This window comes from Xenopus laevis, chromosome 2S (assembly GCF_017654675.1).
Source record: "Xenopus laevis strain J_2021 chromosome 2S, Xenopus_laevis_v10.1, whole genome shotgun sequence".
NCBI classification, from domain to species: Eukaryota; Metazoa; Chordata; class Amphibia; order Anura; family Pipidae; genus Xenopus; species Xenopus laevis.
The window spans coordinates 37,765,073-37,785,822 of NC_054374.1; the positions used below are offsets into that span (position 1 = coordinate 37,765,073).

At 40.9% G+C, this 20,750-nt stretch overlaps 1 protein-coding gene and 1 long non-coding RNA gene across 2 annotated transcripts in view; one reads left to right on the plus strand and one right to left on the minus strand.

Annotated features, from left to right (window-relative positions):
• The window catches only part of LOC121400492, a 34,767-nt gene extending 30,793 nt beyond the window's left edge, over positions 1-3,974 (plus strand). The window contains exon 2 of the long non-coding RNA XR_005965775.1: positions 2,444-3,974. This is a non-coding gene — a long non-coding RNA (uncharacterized LOC121400492). The remainder of the gene's footprint in view (positions 1-2,443) is intronic.
• The window catches only part of LOC108709346 (collagen alpha-1(XXVI) chain), a 228,445-nt gene continuing 209,508 nt past the window's right edge, over positions 1,814-20,750 (minus strand). Inside the window, exons 9-15 of the mRNA XM_018249106.2 lie at positions 13,948-14,040; positions 10,931-10,983; positions 8,488-8,559; positions 8,111-8,155; positions 7,859-7,903; positions 4,193-4,277; positions 1,814-2,740 (exon numbers count right to left, since the gene is read on the minus strand). Coding sequence (XP_018104595.1) covers positions 2,583-2,740; positions 4,193-4,277; positions 7,859-7,903; positions 8,111-8,155; positions 8,488-8,559; positions 10,931-10,983; positions 13,948-14,040 — 551 coding nt within the window. The 3' untranslated portion in view covers positions 1,814-2,582. The remainder of the gene's footprint in view (positions 2,741-4,192; positions 4,278-7,858; positions 7,904-8,110; positions 8,156-8,487; positions 8,560-10,930; positions 10,984-13,947; positions 14,041-20,750) is intronic.

The following is a 20,750-nucleotide window of genomic DNA, read 5'->3' on the forward strand; positions in this document are numbered from 1 at the left end:
GCAACAAAGAAATGTTAACTACATTGTGCACAGCATTTATTAAAAAATATGTAGTTATCAAAATTGAAATTTCATTTTTGATACTGATCTATATTTTTAAATAAACTAGGAATACATGGAACCCGAAATAGTACAGAATCTTAAATCAAAACGGTTTGGGACAAAGCAAAAAGAGGGACACTATAATGAAATAAAACTGAAACAATGTGATTTCAGTGATTCTAACCTGAATGTAACTGTTATTGTTTTGCAACCATGTGGAGATAAGAATTGGTGAAGATTGAAGGAATTTCCCTTTGTTAATTAGCTCATGTTATATTACACACAGAGACTATATTTTTCTGTTAGTCAGTTTCTCCCGTTGCCCAGAACAAACACATTCTGCCATTTTGCACTTTGCACCCAGCTGTGCAGGTAGAAGAATTGCTGCTGGTGTCTGCAAGTCAAAAAGCAGCTCACAAAACCCCCTTTGCCCCATGAATACATAACTGGGTGCATTTTGAAGCATTGTATTTATGAGGTGTAGACCTTATAAATACAGTGGAACCCCTCTAGTCCCCTAACTTGTACAACATATAGATTCACAATTCAGGGTGTACAACACTGGGTTTATCTGGTGAGAAGTGCATAGTGCAACCAGACCCCAGGAACAAGTGCTTTTTTAATAGGCACGAAGGGGCAGATTCACTAACCGGCGAATTTTCACCTGCGTCTGTTTCGCACCCGTAGCAACAGCACAAATGTGCTCAGACTACGCCAATTCACTAAAATGCAGAGTTTCGTCTTGGCAATGAACGCCGTCGACTTTTCGCTAGCGTAACATCGGCAGTTCGAGCATTTCAAAGCGAAGATGGGCTAGCATTTATTTCTGCCTAACAAAAATTCAATAGTGATCTTGTGCTCAGGTCAATTTGCATACGGCGGCAGGCCCGGACTGGGAATCTGTGGGTTCTGGCAAATGCCAGAGGGGCTGCTATAAGGTCCCATAGAAAGTCACTATTTAGTGGTCTGGTGGGGGCTGTTTGGGCCTCTGTGTGGGCTGATTGGGCCTCTGTGTACCTGAAATGCCAGGGCCTATTTTAATTCTCAGTCCAGACCTGTACGGCGGGTAATTTAAAGTTGTATGGAGGTCTTAATTATAAATGGTACTGCAAATGGTTTAAGCTAGCAGTTTATATTACACGTCTAGGGAACCTTAATAAAGGCAAAAGAGTTAATATAATGCCCTACACATGAGCCCACTGTAAAATGAATGTTCCATATGTTAGGAAATGTCTGGAAAAAAAACGGTTCCCCAATAAAAAGATTGTTAGGACTTTTGCAAGCAACCACGCTGAAAAAAAGAAAAGACGCCAGCTTTTTTTTTAACTCACTTTATAGCACTTCACCGGTTCTAAGGCGGCGAAGGCAATTCTGGTGAAAGAGGTAAAATCCGCATTTTAGTGAATTTGTGGAGTAGCGTCCGTTCGCCAGAACGAAAAGTCGCCTGGTGATAGAGTGCGAATGACCGCCGGTCTGTTTCTCTAGCGAATTGGCACCTGCGCCTGCGGGTGGCAACGCTGGCGAAAAATCACTAGCGTTAGCCACTTTGCTCTTTGGTAAATATACCCCCAAGCGGTGCAGTTTTGCATGTGTTCTTGCACTTGGGCCATGGATATCAGTCAGTTACATTAATATCTAATTATCAGGCTGCAGGCTTTCCTAAACAAAGGAAATATGCAAGCAAAATGACCACAGATATGGGACCTGTTATCCAGAATGTTCGGAACCTGTGGTTTTCTGGATAAGGGTTCTTTCTATCATTTGGATCTCCGTACCTTTAGTCTACTAAATAATAATTCAAACATTAAATAAACCCAATAGGCTTGTTTTGCCACCAATAAGGAATAATTCTATTTCAGCTGGGATGAAGGTACTCTTATTATCATTTTTAAAAATGTTAATTTTAGGATTAATATGGAATCTATGGGAGATGACCTTCCTGTAATTCTGAGTTTTCTGGATAACAGATTTCCAAATAACGGATCCCATAACTGTATAGCTTTCTAAACACTGACCTCATTTACTAAACTATGCATGTCATTTAAAAACGTTATTTTGTTGACAGTATCCCTTTGAAATCATAGATCCAAGACAAGTGTTAAAGGGAGAATATTTCTCACTCCCAACAATGACAGTCTGGCTGCATCCTGTGGCATTCCTTTGCTTTGCAGAACAGTGAATTTTGGTTCAATTATGGATATTTGAATGTGTTGCATCTCACAAACTAGCACTTACGGTAAAACTGATTTGTAAAGAGTTAACAGAGGAGGAGATAAACCACTTATCATTCTTGAGTTCTTTAAACCAGAGACAGTTTCCTAACCAAGGAATGGTAAATATTGCTTTACAGAGAGTTCCTTTTATGTCTAATTCTTATATTATTTATATTTATATAAAAAAGGAAGCGCTGCACATCTGGAAGGCATACGTGTAACCTGGGACAAATGAAGGAGAACATTTGAGATTTCTTCAAAGAAAATACTTTGGCTTTAATCAGTGGACTGGCGACTTCTGGATCTGCCGTGAGAACCAAAGATCCATTATTTCTTCCGGCTAGATTCACTGTCATCCAGCAGTGAGGAAAATATGTCAAAGGACTGGAACCTCTGATGTTGTTCTCTTTTGGTTTTTATGCTGTTGGGAATAGAGGAGCCCAGGATATCCTGTCCAGAGCCAGGCTCAAGAGAGGAAGGTGTGTCTGAAAGAAGAGAGGCATATTTAACCAAAGCCAGTCAGACTGGAGGATAATGGTTGAGCAATAATGATAAATATATGGGTTTAATTTATTGTGTATTCAGTGTATTGTGTTACATTTGTCCATGTCAGAGAGCTGTCAGATCGAATAGAACTAAAAAGGTGTTTTTAAGAAATTACTAAATAAAACAACTTTCTTCATAATGAAACAAAATGTATTTCAAAACACTATACATAACACTTTTCACTATACATTAACAACAACAAAAAAAAAAAATCAGTGTTGTAGAAGTAATTGGTTCTGAAGCAGTATCTGTCTCTTGTTTTTCTCTGCCATGCTGGTTCTGACTGCATGCACTAGTGATGTGCGGGTTGAGAAAAACTGACCCAAACCCACACCTGCTGACCTGCATCCCCCCTCCATTTATGGATAAGCCCTGCCCACCAATTATGTCATAAAAGAGGCAGGCAGGTGCACAACCATAAAGCCAGAATTCGGAAGCCGGCAGTGTAATTGTACAGCAAGGTTGGCCCGGGTCCCACTGATATTGGGCCAGCCCGCACTTCACTTACATGCACGATTGAAAAAACCGCATCAAGACTCTGCTTTCCTCCAACCAGTTGGGTAACTAGATGTTATTGGACCCCATAGCTAATTCAATTTAGGGCTCCAAAACAGCAGTAAGTTCACCTGTTCTACCACGATTTTTTGAAAACTGCTCATTAATCAGGGCCTTACTAATCCCTCTACACTCCTGCAACTACAGGGACTGCTGTGGGAACTGGAGTCCAGGCTGGAGGAGAGGTTTCTAGTTACTGCTACATTGTCCCCCCATTTCATGCATATCAGAGGTCCCCAGGCGTGTTGCAGACTCACATACTTGTCCACTCCCCCTGTACATGCTCGTGCCCGTTCCCTGCAGAAGCACAGGTGGGACAGGTACCTGGATGTATTGCCAAGGGTTCCCAGACAGTTAGACTCAACACTGCTGCCTTGTTCAGGGTGGGGTTTACTTCCATAATTTCCCAGTGTCAGTAGATGAATTTGCACATGATTCATGCAAGTACCTCAATGAATAGCTTAAATACCTCCATTTTAACACAACTGTACTTTCAACTGTGTTGGTAAATTGCCCTTTAGGTTTACCATCTGTTGGTATTGCGCTAGGCAAAAAAAACGGTTATAGAAAAAAATTCTCTTAAAGGGTAAGCAATAAAATGTTCTCAGTTCTTTTCAATCCAGTTGCCTATCTTATTTTCTATAAATCAGTGTTCTGCAAAAAACCTGTTTTTATATTTTTAGAAGTTTTCCTGAGCAGCTGAATAAAGAACTTTTATTTTGCTTTTTGGAGGAAATAAAATGATGTGTTGTATTGCTGTCGCGCTACAAAAGAAAAACATACAGAACATGAGGAGATTAGCACTAGCCATTCCTTTTCATTGAAACTTCACTCACCATGGATTCCTATCATGTGTTCCAAAATCAACACTCTCTCTGCCAAGATCTTCAGGGCTTCTCTAAGTTGTTGGGCGCCTTCCCCCTGTGGCGAAAAATGTAATTCAGAATGCTTAAAAGTTATCATTTCCATGGCAACAAAAAAAGTCAAATATCTCTACTAAGAAAAGATACAGCATGTTCAGGGCTGAGATTTCACAAGCACAGTGAGCTAAGTGCAATTTTAAGTGCAATCGCCATGTTTTAATCTTGCTGCAACTGCACTGTACCTACCAAAATTGCTAACACAGACACAGCTGTACATGTGATTCATCAAAAAATTAGGCGCAATTGGGCAGAATATTTTTAAAGTCTGTCTGGAGTCATTTCCGATTCTTGCCTTGTGACATCTGCATCTGATTCTTTAAAGGATAAGTAAACCTTTAAAATACATGAATGTAAAATTGATGAGGGTGCTATTGTAAACATTTTTGTAATTTTCATTCATTATTTATTTTTCTTTAATTCCAAGATATTAAGGAATACATGCACTGTGAATATGAATTAATTTTGATACAACAGAGCCACCTGCTGGTCAGTTTCCGACCAGTCTGACCACCAAGTAGTCAAGGAAGTTGTCAGGAGAAAGAAGGAGGCTGCTCTGATGTTCTTCTGCTTAGGAAAGTTTTGAGAAAGCTTTTTAATTTTTTTCCTAAGCAGAAGAACATCAGAGCTGGTTATTTAATAATACTTTATGGGTTTATTAGCTCATTATCCTTAGATAATAATAGATAATAATAATACTTTATGGGTTTATTAGCTCATTATCCTTAGATCAGTGGTCCCCAACCAGTAGCTCGTGAGCAACATGTTGCTCTCCAGCCCCTTGGATGTTGCTCCCAGTGGCCTCAAAGCAGGTACTAATTTTTGAGTTCCTAGCTTGGAGGCAAGTTTTGGTTGTATAAAAACCAGATGTACTGCCAAACAGAACCTCAATGTAGGGTGACAATCCACATAGGGGCTACTAAATGGCCAATCACACCACTTATTTGGCACCCCAAGAACATTTTTCATGCTAGTGTTGCTCCCCAACTACTTTTACTTTTGAATGTTGCCCACGGGTTCAAAAGGTTGGGGATCCCTGCCTTAGATAATAGATAATCTTGCTCATCTTTATATAATTATTATATACTTTTGAATTGTAAGTTGCATGACATGGGCATATATGTCATCTTATCGTGTTGTAAATCTTTTATGCTTTGAAAAACCTAATAAAAATTATAAAAAGAAAAAAAACTGACCAGCAGGTGGCACTTTTATAACAAAAATCATTCATATTAGTAGTACGTGTATTTTTTATTTATAAATGACACTGTTTACACTGCAAATAATTCACTCTACAATATAAAATGTCATTCCTGAACCAACAAGTGTATTTTTTTTTTAGTTATAATATTGGTGTGTAGACAGCCATCTCAGGTCATTTTGCCTGGTCATGTGCTTTCAGAAAGAGACAGCACTTTAGGATGGAACTGCTTTCTGGCAGGCTGTTGTTTCTCCTACTCAATTTAACTGAATGTAACACAGTGGGACCTGGATTTTACCATTGAGTGCTGTTCTTAGATCTACCAGGGGAGCACAAGTCACATGACTTAGGGCAGCTGGGAAACTGACAATATGTATAGCCCCATGTCAGATTTCAAAATTAAATATAAAAAAATCTGTTTGCTCTTTTGAGAAACATTTCAGTGCAGAACACTATTAACTGATGCAGGTGGCAATGCGTCTCAACAAACTACTTTGGTTCTGTTTTGTACTTAGTTCCTTCATCTTCAAGTGCACAACAGACTTCTTTTGTATATGACGTCAAAAATGCAATACTATATAATTTGATGACACGTGTGGTATATCAGATTAATGTTCTGCTACATGAAAAATTTTAGAAAACGCCACACCACTAGTCTGTTTTACCTGGTTTTATATCTCTCTATAAAAAAGGGAAAGCAATCATAATTGTTTTTAAATGTGGCTACAGTAAGATTGTTTATAAACAGAGGGACTGGTTTATAATGGATTTAACTGGGGAATCCAGAAGGATTGACAGCCGTTCAATTTATTTGGAGATAAATCAAAACTTCACTGACAATAATAAGGAAAGTTTTAATGAATTTACACATTTATCAAGCCAGTGTCAATTGGGCAGAAAGGGTTTGACTGCTTGGAGGAGATGAAAGCCATTCTGCCCAACAGAATGCACAGCAACTAGTGATGGGCGAACAAAATTCAGCAGGTGCGAATTTGCGCGAATGTCCACATATCGCCGCTGGCGAATAAATTCTGCAGCGTGGCGGAAAAGTCACTTGAGTCAAAACCACTGCGCGTCAACATTATTCGAACGCCCATTGGCTTTAACACCAATGTCAAAATTGACACATGCGTCAGAATTGAAGCGAGGGTCAATATTTGTGTTTTGCAGATTTTTCGTCATTTCGTGAATTTCCTGTGAATTTTTTGGCAAAATGGGGCAATAATTCTCCCATCACTAACAGCGACACTTAGCGGCAGTGATGAACACCAGCACCCATTACATCAATGTGTATCACGTGCTGGGAGAAAGGATTCAATCACTCAATATCAAAATGTGATTATTAATATATCAGCCGCATAATCATTTTAGCTGTTTTTGGTTAATGTTACTTGCACTTTAACAGATCTTTCTGTTGTTATATTATTGAGTGCAATCCCTAGGAATTAAGGGCAACCTATAGCTTGTGCTTTTGTGCTTGATTACAAGGGGCTTGTGTACATTCTCCAAAATAAAGACCATGTATTATGTTTTTTTCACACTCATTTGCTTCCTCTCTATGTGGGACATTCACTAAGATTCGTTATTGCGCCAGCGTCCGCTTCGTCACACTTCGCCAGGCGTATAATTCGCCATGCAAAGCAAAGTTACGCTAGTGATGCTTAATTTGCATACGGCGCCAAATTCAAGTTACAATGGAGGTATATGTAGCAGCACTACACAAGACTTGGAAACCTTCAAAACAGCAAATAAAGTCTTTATTTTGCCCTACACATGTGCCCACTGTATAGTTAATTTGCCATGAGTTAGGAAATGTAGGGGGGAAGGAGGATAGCCCCAAAAAAATTTTCGATCTTTTTCAGCCTATCACCCATAAAAAATGAAAAAATGCCAGCGTTTTTTGGAAACGCTGGCAGAAGGAAGTCTGGCGTAAAAGGTAGCGTTCAGAATAATTTGCGCGTTAGTGAATTTGCGTAGTTACGTCCGTTGCGCAAATTCACCAGGCGTAAGGGTGCGAAGTAACAATAGCAAATTTACGCCAGCGTCCGTTAGTGAATCGGCGAATTAACAAAAATGCGCTACACTGGCGTATTCACGCTAGCGTTAGGCGCTTCATCGTTTATTGAATTTGCCCCTATATTACCGCTGTCCCCTTATTGTTGCTGGAAATATGTGGCAAAAGAGGCCAGTTAGAGGACTATATTTATATTTGTCTATGTTTCTTAAAATAGACACGTTATTCCATAGCCAATTAATTATTTATAACAAATAATCAACACATTGTAAATAAACTGTATAATCAGAATCAGAATTGCACCTCAAACAGTTGCATTTTTAACCTATTGATGCCAGGCAAACTTTTTTTCAGGTTTGTACCTCACCTCGTCTCCTTTGCTTCCATCTTCTCCTTTAATGCCAGGCTGCCCCTTTTAAATATAAGGAACATAAGTGAGCAATCGTGAAATTTTACAAACCATATTTCCCCTTAATTAAGATAGAAAATTAACAGTGTAACCTTTACATATTTTAAGGTACTTTATTATAATGTTCAATAAGAATTAACTAGCGGTGTGTATACGAAGTCATGAGAATTATTTTAAAGAATTATTTCAATAATTGTAGTCCATACTTACAGGAGGCCCTGTAATTCCACGTTCTCCTGCACTGCCAGGTTCACCCTGTTGACACAAAAAATGTATATGGAATCCTAGATGTGCAAGTTAAGGTCTCCCAACAGAGTATGGAGCCCTGGCCTTACCCTGGATTCAGTGTATGGACCCCCTTAGCAATTGTGGGAAGAGATTTTGTAAATTACCAAACTTAACTTCTTGTGCAGCACTATGTACAACAACTAGTGTTCCCATTTTATTACTCCATGAAAACAATTGGCTTTTCTCACAAAACTCTCTCTTCCCAGTGTAGTCAAAGTCCTTTGTAGCATGTCAATGCTACACTGACTACATTAAAGATTTTCTATATTCAGAATCTGACACAAGACAGCACAACTCACTTTCACTCCTTGTTCACCTCGATCTCCTTTAGCTCCGGGTTGGCCAAGTTGGCCTGGAAATCCTGGCTTACCCTGAAAAACATATTCAGAAAACGACAAAATTAGAAAATATTCCAAAGGTATTTACCATAATTATTCAATTTAATGTGAATTAGGAAATTCTTCATGGCAATGACTCTTCTTTAGTTTAAATCTGTTGTTGTATTATTACTGCACAATGTATTCACACCTTTCCATTGGAGGTGTGAATGAGAAGTTTTTTACTGGGCACTTTTTAATAAAATCTCCTATTCTACGATTTAGTTAAATATTATTTCCAGACAAGGATTATTATTCTTTATTTATAAAGCACTAAAATAATTGTCAGTGCTTTACAAAGATTATATATTGAACATATTAGTCTGTGCCTTATTGGAGATTACAATGTACACAATAGGTGCCTATTACCTTCCAAGAACACACTAGAGTCAATTGAATCAGAATCCAATTAGCTGTTGTGTATGGGAGAATACCCACACAAACATAGGATATGTCATTGTTTTACAAATATACCACAGTTGAATTATAATTTCTCTCTATCCTCTTTGCATTTCATGTATTTGAGCACTTTAGACAACTTAATATTTTCTAGATAAACCCCATATAATGCCTATACTCTAAATACAGTATAAATCTTTTTGAATTCAGTGTTTTACTTATCTGTCTGCTGATGAATTACTACTCATAACAATATTCTTTACCTTTTGTGACACACAAAGGTCACAGCTTAGTTGCACCTCCTCAAGGGAGGCAAATTGAGATTGCAAATTGCAATGAGAGTAGCAGTATATGGTAAGTGGCTTTTAATTAGGGATGCACCGAATCCAGGATTCGGTTCGGATTCGGCCTTTTTCAGTAGGATTATATTAGGCCGAATCCTTCTGCCCGGCCGAACCGAATTTGCATATGCAAATTAGGGGCTGGGAGGGGATTTGCGTGACCTTTTGTCACAAAACAAGGAAGTAAAATAATTTTTCCCCTTCTAACCCTAATTTGCATATGTGATTTGCATATGCAAATTAGGATGTGGGTTCAGTTCGGTATTCGGGCAAATCTTTTGCGAAGGATTCGGAGGGTTTGGCTGAATCCAAAATAGTGGATTCGGTGCATCCCTACTTTTAATCATTCTGTTTTATTCAGCAACCAGTGTTACTTCATTTGTTTTAAGTCCCTTGTTTGTACCTACCTTGGCCAGTATACAGTACCTCTTTTTAAGACACATGTGTCTTACACATGGCTCCACCCATTACATTTTAATGAGCCGGACAGAAGTGGATGAAATCAGCGCGACATTTAAAAGAATGCCTTCCGCTTGTGTTGATACACAGAACCAAGCAGAGTGGAGATCGGCTTCAAATTGCCTGCTTTCACGGTTTTCAAGCCAATCTTTGCTCCAATCGGCTCTGTTCCTGCTTGGCTCCTGCGCACACAGGCAGATGCTATTATTTTAAATGCAGATACAGGAAGAGCTGGTTTTCAGCGCATACACTTCTCTCTTCCTCATTGGGTGGAAAGAAGCGTATCAACCACATGTGAGCCTAACATGCCCATGACTTTTGTTCCCAGATTACAGGGAGTGGACTGGCAGTTGTGAAGCATGAAAGGCAACGCTCTCTAACAATACACTTCAATCACAACTGAAATAGGAGAGCTATAGGTAATTTAATTCAAAATGTTCGGGACCTGTGGTTTTCCAGATAAGGCATTTTTCCATAATTTGAATTACCATCCATGCCATAACTAAAAATAATGCCAAAAATATATATTCACCCAGCTTATTTACCAGCAAGTACTGTTTTATCATTACTATCCTATACATGTAATTGCATGAAGTGCCTGTCTCCTTAATCTTATCAGGTTTGATCAGGTCCAGATAAGTGGCAAGGCCACAAAGACCCGGGCCTAGGGTGGCAACATTTTAGGCATCATGTCCAGCCGCATTCTATGGAACACTGGGGACACACAGCTCTCCAGTGCTCCGGCACATGTGCATGTGCACTCACAATGGGGGGTTGCATGCACGCAAAGGTGGGGGCAGGCACTAGGACCTCGTGGCCTAGGGGCTCCCTTGAAGGAAATCCGATCCTGAGTTTGATGTTTAAAGGAGGAAGATATCTTACCATACCTCATACTCTTACAGGTATGTAAGAGGCAGATTTATCAAGGGTCGAATTTCAAGTTTATGGGAGTTTGTAAAAACGTCCATAAACTCCCATGAACTCAAAATTAGAAAAAAACAACAAATCAAAATTTTTCCAAAAAATCTAATTTTTCAAATTCAATCAAATTAGATTCGAGTTTTTTCACCACAAAAACCTCGATTTTTAGGAAGGCTGCAGATAACTCCAAATTGATCCCAGGACGTCCCCCATAGAAAGTTCACTTAATGCTTTACTTTGCTCACCTGTGCTCCTGGAGTTCCCATTGGTCCGACCGGCCCTCTTGGGCCCACAGGTCCTACTCACACAAATAAGCAAAGAAAAAATATATCACTCAATGTTCTATGTGATACCTACACATAAGACATTCCTTTTAGGTTGGAACCAATGAGTACTTTTTTTATCTCTTTATCTTTGTATCTCTATAGATGACTTCTACACGAGCTTTGGTATGGACACTTTTCTACTCCAAATTGCCTCCAGTTCAAAGCTGTTCACTCCTTATAAAGGCAATAAGGGTCATTTACATGAATGTGCAATTTCAGAGACAACTTGCCATGTTTTACCTAACATTTTGTTCCAGTAATTCCAAAATAATTGCAATCATGAAGGAACAGTTGTATCCCATTGTGCCGAAAAATTCTGTATGGGGTCATTTTCAGTGCTCCAAACAGCGCAATGGTACTTGGCACCAAAATGCAAAGGTGCAAGGAGTGTTTTTGGACAGAGCACCTTTAATGAATGTTTTAAATTTGCACAACGACAACAACCTTTTCGGAGCAACTGCAACTGTGATTGTTAATGAGCCTCAATGTATTGCCTTGATTATTTATCATCAGTTATTGAATGGTTTCAAATCTTTCCGTAAACAGAAAATTTTGTCTGAATATAATAGTTTAATATAGCAACTATGTTCTACGTTTTCCTTCTTGCGTTCTATTATACAAAAAGTAAATCATTAAAAATGAAAGAGACGGGCTACAGATGTCTACAGCAGCTTCCACTTCTCACTGCATTACGCAAGCTATGATTTCATGGTTTATCTCTTATAAGACTTGTCTAACGTGGAGATTTGTAGCTCTTTAAGAGACCTGCATATAAAGCTGGGTATTATGATTGGAAAAATGGTTTGAAAAATGGTGTAAAATAAATGTCGTATAAAGATATGCATTTCTCCTTCTCCTTTTTGGCATCCAAATGCCGTCCGTCATATATGCCATTATATTACACCACCTTAGATTTGGCAAAGCCTGTTGACCATCAATGAAAAAAATTCAGGCAGCAACACATTTCTGATGCAGGTTTTGCAGTTATTTCAAGGGGCTGTTGCTTTATACACCAACATTTTATGTGGGGCTTTGTTGTTGCCTAAAATCACTGCACAGCTTTATAAATACACTAGGGGGGTTATTTATCAAAGTCCAAATTTATCTCAATATTTTCTGGAAAAAACTCAAATCCGCACGGGTTTTCTGAGCTTATTTATTAATACACTTTCCCTAAAATTTTGTTTGCGGGAAAAAATCCAAAAAAAACCCCGAAAAATCGAGAAAAATCCGATTTTCAGGATTTTTTTAGATTTTCCCCCCGAAAACTCCAAATTTTGCCCGAAAACTCAGAAAACTTCGAAGTATTGGCAAAAACCCAGCGCACATCAAAAAATCATTGGCACTTCTCCCATTAACTTATATGCAATCTCAACAGGTCTGAGATGCCGGATTTTCAGATTCGGACTTTTCCCATCCTCGTGGTTTAATAAATTCCGAAAAATTTGTGATTTTTTTAAAAGTCCGATTTTATAAAACAAAATCACGTTTTTTTTTCGTGATTTTTGCATTCGGAGTTTAGTAAATAGCCCCCTAGGTATATGGTGGCAATGCCAGGCATTCACATGTTGGTATGCAGTTTTTATATGTGTTTTTTTTAATAGCTATATAAAAATTACCCCAAGTCTTGACACATGACATGAGCCATACATACATTTTCTTCCTATCTTTAATATAAGCTAGCCTTTTATGTCTACACTAGAGTTCAGTTCAATAATATTCTGTATGCAGATCTCCAGCTGTTGCCTAACAGCATTTCCTACAGTAAAGATCTAGTGGTACTTCAGCCTCATCTGGCACTGCCAGTGATAAAGGCTCCAGGTTTAGCTTCTTCGTTCAACAGGTAGGAGGTTATTTATCAAAGTCCGATTTTATCGCAACATTTTCTGCTACAAACTCCGATCAAATCTGCTCTGGTTTTTTACGTTTATTATCAAATTTTCTTGAAAATTTGCTTTGCAGGAAAAAAATCTGATTTTCACGTATTTTTTTGGATTTTTCACCCGAAAACTCAGATTTCTTATGCTTTTATTGCCCAAAAACTTCGAGGTATTGCACTAAACCCAGCGCACATCAAAAAATCATTGGGACTTCTCCCATTGACTTATATGCAACCTCCACAGGTCTGAGATGCCGGATTTTCTAATTCTGACTTTTTCATCCTCGGGGCTTAATAAATTCCAAAAAATACGTGATTTTTTAAAAGTCCAATTTTATGCATTATTAGTAAATAAACCCCTTACAGTGAGTTGCTATAAAATTAACTCCTTTCGGCTATGTTGAGCAAGCAATCTAATATATATACTGAATGATGTATCATTTATTGTAAAATATAAGGATATTAGAAGTCATTGACTTTAGCCTTTTGCTTTTATACAGATTATATAACTCCAAGGCAACTTCTAATATCCTTATATTTTACAAGAGGGGGTAACATCTACGTTATGTATGAATCTTAGAATAATAAAATATTGCCTTTGCTTCTTGGCAGAAATGAAAGTTAAGTAAGACATTTTGAGAGTTGAACAGATAGGATTACATGTAAACCACAGCTGTTATTCTGAAATACAAGATGCTCCTATTAGTTTGTAACACTAGCAGATGTCTGAGAGAAGTTTACAAACAGAGATAGTTGAAACGTGCATCTACTTGTTATGAAGTTCAAATTCAAGGAATGAATCATCCCCCCCACACTGTTCCATGACCCCCCAAATAGCAAGCGTAAGGAAAATAGTTATAGCTTCATGCCTTGCCTATGCCTTGGCATCGGCCTATGCCTTGGCATCGTCCAAAAAAGACAACATTTCCACTAATTAATGGATTGAATCGACTTGTAGAAACATTCTCATGTTAATAATGCTGAACTGTGACAGAAAATATAGATTTTCTAGATTCAACCAATTCCCAAAAGTATTTTTGTAAACACATTTGCTTACCTGGGTGGCCAATGGGTCCTGGAGGCCCACGTGGTCCAGGACGTCCAGTCATAAGTGTTTCTGTAATAGTAGAAAGTAAATGTGGTTCACCATCTGTGTAGATTAAAAAAAAAAAAAAGTCTTAAAATGTTGAAATGGATTTACTATCCAAAAGCTGCAACTGCTCTGGCACTTCATCTATCAACTTGATTAATTAAAACCACATTTTTCTTGTTTGCAACATAGCCATAGACTGTTTAACCTTACCAGAGGCAACTCTCTGCTTATCAGTAGTGATGGGCGAATTTGGGGTGTTTCGCTTCGCCAAAAAATTTGCGAAAAATTAGTGAAAAGGCACCGGCGTCTCATTTTTAACGCCAGTGTCTGCCTTTCTGGACGCCGGTGAAAATTTGCCAGCGAAAATGCGTCGGTGTCCAAAAAACGGCAAATCGCGGGAAATCGCACCTGGCGAATAAATTCACCCATCACTACTTATCAGAAGTAACTCTCTGCTTCTGACTCTGTGCTAGCTCTTGGGTAAAGATTAGAACATAAATATCATGATTCATCAAACCGCTGTGGGTGGAAATAGAAAGATTTGGTTTGCCAAACTTGTCTCCAGTATGCTGTTGTGGCAGTCACAATGTATGCCACCGAGCTCGACTGTGAAGCAAATGGTCCATGTCAAAATAAAAGAACTACAGTATTCTGAAAATTTAAATCGAATCATATTCTCATTTAGGGATGTAGCGAACGTCGGAAAAAAAGTTCGCGAACATATTCGCGAACTTGCGTCAAAAATGTGAACGGTTCGCGAACGTCGCGAACCCCATAGACTTCAATGGGAAGGCGAATTTTAAAAGCTAGAAAAGACATTTCTGGCCAGAAAAATGATTTTAAAGTTGTTTAAAGGGTGCAACGACCTGGACAGTGCCATGCCAGAGGGGGATCAAGGGCAAAAATGTTTCTAAAAAATCCATTGTTGACACAGCGCTGCGTTTTGTGCTGTAAAGGGCAGAAATCACACTACATTTCTAAACCTGTGTAATAAAATGCTTTAAAACGTCCGGCGTCTACATGCCAATCAAGTCGTGTAAAAGTTACAGCCTGTTCACACGCAAAGACGAAACGCGGTGCTTACTGCAACGCAAAAAGACGCAAAGAGCTTTAATGAATGATACCGTCAAGTGAGCAAATAATAGTTTTTAATTACTAGTTGCTTGTCACCTCCAGGATGTTCGTCCTGTTGGTGGCAATATTTCTGTAGTGGTGTGTTTAGCAGTCACCGTGCTTGTGCGCACGTGCACGGTCAGGCAGAGGTAATTCAATGTACAGTGAAGCGAACCAAAAAACACTGATTCTGCAGTGTGGGCCCAGTTTTGGTCTACTTTATTGATCACCTGCGGTGACCATAAAAGATGCGATTTTGCCACTGTTGCAGAACCCTGAAAAATTAGGCATGTGTACTTTCCTGAAAAATTATGTTTTTTTTGTCGCAGCCACTGAACCAGAAGTCCAGAAACAATATGCCATATAAATGCTGAAAATATTAATTTTTTTTTGTGGCAGCCACTGCAGCACAGAGGCCAGAAAAAATATGCCATATAAATGCAAACAATATTAATTTTTTTTTTGTCGCAGCCACTGCAGCACAGAGGCCAGGAAAAATATGCCATATAAATGCTAACAATATAAATTTTTTTGGTCGCAGCCACTGAAGCACAGAGGCCAGGAAAAATATGCCATATAAATGCTGAAAATATTCTGTTTTTTTTAGTCGCAGCCACTGAAGCACAGAGGCCAGAAAAAATATGCCATATAAATGCTGAAAATATTCATTTTTTTGTCACAGCCACTGAAGCACAGAGGCCAGAAAAAATATGCCATATAAATGCTGAAAATATTCATTTATTTTTGTCGCAGCCACTGAAGCACAGAGGCCAGAAAAAATATGCCATATAAATGCTGAAAATATTCAATTTTTTTGGTCGCAGCCACTGAAGCACAGAGGCCAGGAAAAATATGCCATATAAATGCTGAAAATATTCTGTTTTTTTTAGTCGCAGCCACTGAAGCACAGAGGCCAGAAAAAATATGCCATTTAAATGCTGAAAATATTCAATTTTTTTGGTCGCAGCCACTGAAGCACAGAGGCCAGGAAAAATATGCCATAGAAATGCTGAAAATATAAAAATTTTTTGGTCGCAGCCACTGAAGCACAGAGGCCAGGAAAAATATGCCATATAAATGCTGAAAATATTCTGTTTTTTTTAGTCGCAGCCACTGAAGCACAGAGGCCAGAAAAAATATGCCATATAAATGCTGAAAATATTCAATTTTTTTGGTCGCAGCCACTGAAGCACAGAGGCCAGGAAAAATATGCCATATAAATGCTGAAAATATTCTGTTTTTTTTGGTCGCAGCCACTGAAGCACAGAGGCCAGAAAAAATATGCCATATAAATGCTGAAAATATTCTGTTTTTTTTGGTCGCAGCCACTGAAGCACAGAGGCCAGAAAAACTCAGGATTTACCTGGATTCAAATTAAACCAGTAGGGTTTGCACCCTAGTTTGTAACGGTGGTGGAGGGAGGAGGACGCTAAAGGACAGCTGTATGTGGAGTCATGAGGCGTGCAGAGAAGGACAGCTGCATGGGGAGTCAGAATCAGAAACTCAGAACAAGTCTTCCGGCGTGCAGTAACCCTCCGAGATCCACCCCTCATTCATTTTAATAAAGGTCAGGTAATCCACACTTTTGTGACCTAGGCGAGTTCTCTTCTCAGTTACAATCCCTCCTGCTGCACTGAAGGTCCTTTCTGAGAGGACACTTGAGGCGGGGCAAGACAAGAGGTTCATGGCAAATTGTGACAGCTCTGGCCACAGATCAAGCCTGCGCACCCAGTAGTCCAGGGGTTCATCGCTCCTCAGAGTGTCGATATCTGCAGTTAATGCCAGGTAGTCCGCTACCTGCCGGTCGAGGCGTTCTTTGAGGGTGGATCCCGAAGGCTTCTGCCGCTGCCTTGGGCTGAAAAACATTTGCATGTCTGACGTTACAGAGTGGCCAAAGTGCTTTGTCCTTGCAGGTGCGCTCGTGGCAGGATTACTGGCACCTCTGCCCCTGGAATGTTGATGAGTTCCTGAAGTGACATCACCCTTAAAAGCATTGTACAACATGTTTTGCAGGCTGGTTTGTAAATGCAGCATCCTTTCAGACTTGTGGTATGTTGGTAACATTTCTGCCACTTTATGCTTGTACCGAGGGTCTAGTAGAGTCGCGACCCAGTACAGGTCCTACTCCTTAAGCCTCTTGATACGGGGGTCCTTCAACAGGCATGACAGCATGAAAGACCCCATTCTCACAAGGTTGGATGCAGAGGTATCCATCTCCGCTTCCTCGTTATCAAGGACTGCATCATCCACGGTCTCCTCCCCCCAGCCACGTACAAGACCAGGGGTCCCCAAAAGGTCACCACCAGCCCCCTGGGAAGCCTGCTCCTGTTGGTCCTCCTCCTCCACAAAGCCACCTTCCTCCTCTGACTCCACTTCTGACACCTCTCCCTGCGTTGCAGCAGGTGCCTGGGTTCGTTCTGGTGATTCCGACCAGAAATCGTGCGCTTCCTGCTCCTCGTCACGCTGGTCTACAGCCTCATCTGTCACTCGTCGCACGGCACGCTCCAGGAAGAAAGCAAAGGGTATTAGGTCGCTGATGGTGCCTTCGGTGCGACTGACCATATTTGTAACCTCTTCAAAAGGGCGCATGAGCCTGCAGGCATCGCGCATAAGCACCCAGTAACGGGGGAAAAAAATCCCCAGCTCTGCAGATCCAGTCCTACCACCCAGTTCAAACAGGTATTCGTTGACGGCTCTTTGTTGTTGCAGCAGACGTTCCAACATGAGGAGCGTTGAATTCCAGCGAGTCTGGCTGTCGCAAATCAAACGCCTGACTGGCATGTTGTACCGCTGCTGAATGTCAGCAAGGCGTGCCATGGCTGTATAGGAACGTCTGAAATGGGCCGACACCTTCCTGGACTGCCTGAGAACGTCCTGGAATCCTGGGTACTTTGAGACAAAACGTTGTACTATTAAATTCAGAACATGTGCCATGCAGGGCACATGTGTTAAATTGCCCAGTCTCAGTGCTGCCAACAGATTGCTTCCATTGTCACACACCACTTTTCCGATCTTCAGTTGGTGTGGGGTCAGCCACCGATCGGCCTGTGACTGCAGAGATGACAGGAGTACAGATCCGGTATGGTTTTTGCTTTCCAGGCACGTCATCCCCAAGACAGCATGACAACGGCGTACCTGGCACGTCGAATAGCCTAGGGGGAGCTGGGGGTGCACAGGTGTGGAGGAGGAGGAGGACCCAGCAGCAGAGGACGAAGAAGAGGAAGAAGACGAGGTAGAGAGCGAAGGAGGAGTAGAGGTGGTGGCAGAACCGCGTGCAATCCGTGGCGGTGACACCAACTCCACTGTCGTTGTTGAGCCACACATTTCCTGCTTCCCAGCCATGACCAAGTTCACCCAGTGGGCAGTGTAGGTGACATACCTGCCCTGACCATGCTTGGAGGACCATGCGTCAGTAGTCATATGGACCTTTGGCCCAACACTAAGTGACAGAGATGTGGTGACTTGGCTCTGCACATGGTGGTACAGGTGTGGTATTCCCTTTTTTGAAAAAAAATTGCGGCTGGGTACCTTCCACTGCGGTGTCCCAATTGCTACAAATTTGCGGAAGGCCTCAGAGTCCACCAGCTGGTATGGTAAAAGCTGGCGGGCTAAGAGTGCAGACAAGCCAGCTGTCAGACGCCGGGCAAGGGGGTGACTCGCAGACATTGGCTTCTTACGCTCAAACATGGCCCTCACAGAAACTTGGCTGGGGGCAGATGACTGGGAATAGGAACTGGTGGTCAAGGTGGAAGGCGGAGTGGAGGGTGGTTCAGACAGGTCAAGGACAGCAGAGGTAGAGCAGTAAGATGCTGGACCAGAAGGAGGGTGGCTTTTAGTTTGCCTGTTGCCTTTGAGGTGTTGCTCCCAAAGTGCTTTGTGCTTGCCGTTCATGTGCCTTCGCATAGAAGTTGTACCTATGTGGCTGTTGGGCTTCCCAAGACTCAGTTTCTGACTGCACTCATTGCAAATTACAACGCTTTTGTCAGAGGCACACACATTAAAAAAATCCCACACTGCTGACCTTTTTGAGGCTGGCAATCTGGCGGTAAAAGTAGAAGTCGGCGGCGTTGGCGGGTGCGTTGGCCGGCTGACCACAGGTGCCGATACATGTTGTTGCCCTACTGTTCCCTGCGAGCTGTCCTCCCTGCTTCTTCTAAGTCTTATTCTCCTCCTGCCTCTCTGACTCTCCGTCTCTCCATCTGAACTATCCTCCTCTTGCTCTCTTCTACTGGGCACCCACAAAACATCAATCTCCTCATCATCATTCTCCTCAGATGCATCAATTTCTTCTAACAGCTCACAGAAGGAAGCAGCAGCGGGGACCTCCTCGTCATCACTCATTATGTCCATCTCTGTTGTGTTCTCTGCCAGAATTAAATCTGGTGTAACGTCCTCATCTCCTTCATCTTCTTCTGCCAATAATGGTTGCGCATCACTCAGTTCAAGAAACTCATGTGAAAATAACTCCTCTGACTCCAGTGAAGAAGGGGCGCCGGTGGTGGAGGAAGTGTTACGTGGGGTGCCCATAGCAGTGGAGGATGAGGATGTTGTGGTAAAGTTAGAAACGGTAGAGGATGGGGTGTGCTGTGTAAGCCAGTCAACTACCTCTTCAGCATTTTGGGAGTTCAGGGTCATTGCCTTTTTAAAACTGGGCAATTTCCTAGGGCCACAGGATAGCATAGCAGCACGGCCCCTAGTGCCTCTGCGTGGCGGCCTGCCTTTGCCTGGCATTATTTTTAAAACAAAAACAACAACAACTCAGGTGGTGTTTCTGGAGACGGTATTATTATTGATATTTAGACAGAATGTGAACAAGCTCACACAGCTAGATGGGAGTTGTTTGAAAATGAAGAAGAAGAAGAACACACTGGGCAAACAAGGCCTACAAGGTCAACGTATACACTACAGCAGTGGTGGATACGGAATATATTATTGCTGCTTGAAAAACGTCACTCGGGTGGTGTTTCTAGAGACGGTATTATTATTGATATTTAGACAAAATGTGAACAAGCTCACACAGCTAGATGGGAGTTGTTTGAAAATGAAGAAGAAGAAGAACACACTGGGCAAACAAGGCCTACAAGGTCAACGTATACACTACTACAGCAGTGGATACGGAATATATTATTGCTGCCTGAAAAACGTCACTCAGGTGGTGTTTCTGGAGACGGTATTATTATTGATATTTAGACAGAATGTGAAAAAGCTCACACAGCTAAGTGGCAGTGGTTTGAAAATGAAGAACACACTGGGCAAATAATGCCTACAAGGTCAACGTATACACTACAGCAGTGGTGGATACGGAATATATTATTGCTGCTTGAAAAACGTCACTCAGGTGGTGTTTCTGGAGACGGTATTATTATTGATATTTAGACAGAATGTGAACAAGCTCACACAGCTAAGTGGCAGTGGTTTGAAAATGAAGAACACACTGGGCAAATAATGCCTACAAGGTCAACGTATACACTACAGCAGTGGTGGATACGGAATATATTATTGCTGCTTGAAAAACGTCACTCAGGTGGTGTTTCTGGAGACGGTATTATTATTGATATTTAGACAGAATGTGAACAAGCTCACACAGCTAAGTGGCAGTGGTTTGAAAATAAAGAACACACTGGGCAAATAATGCCTACAAGGTCAACGTATAC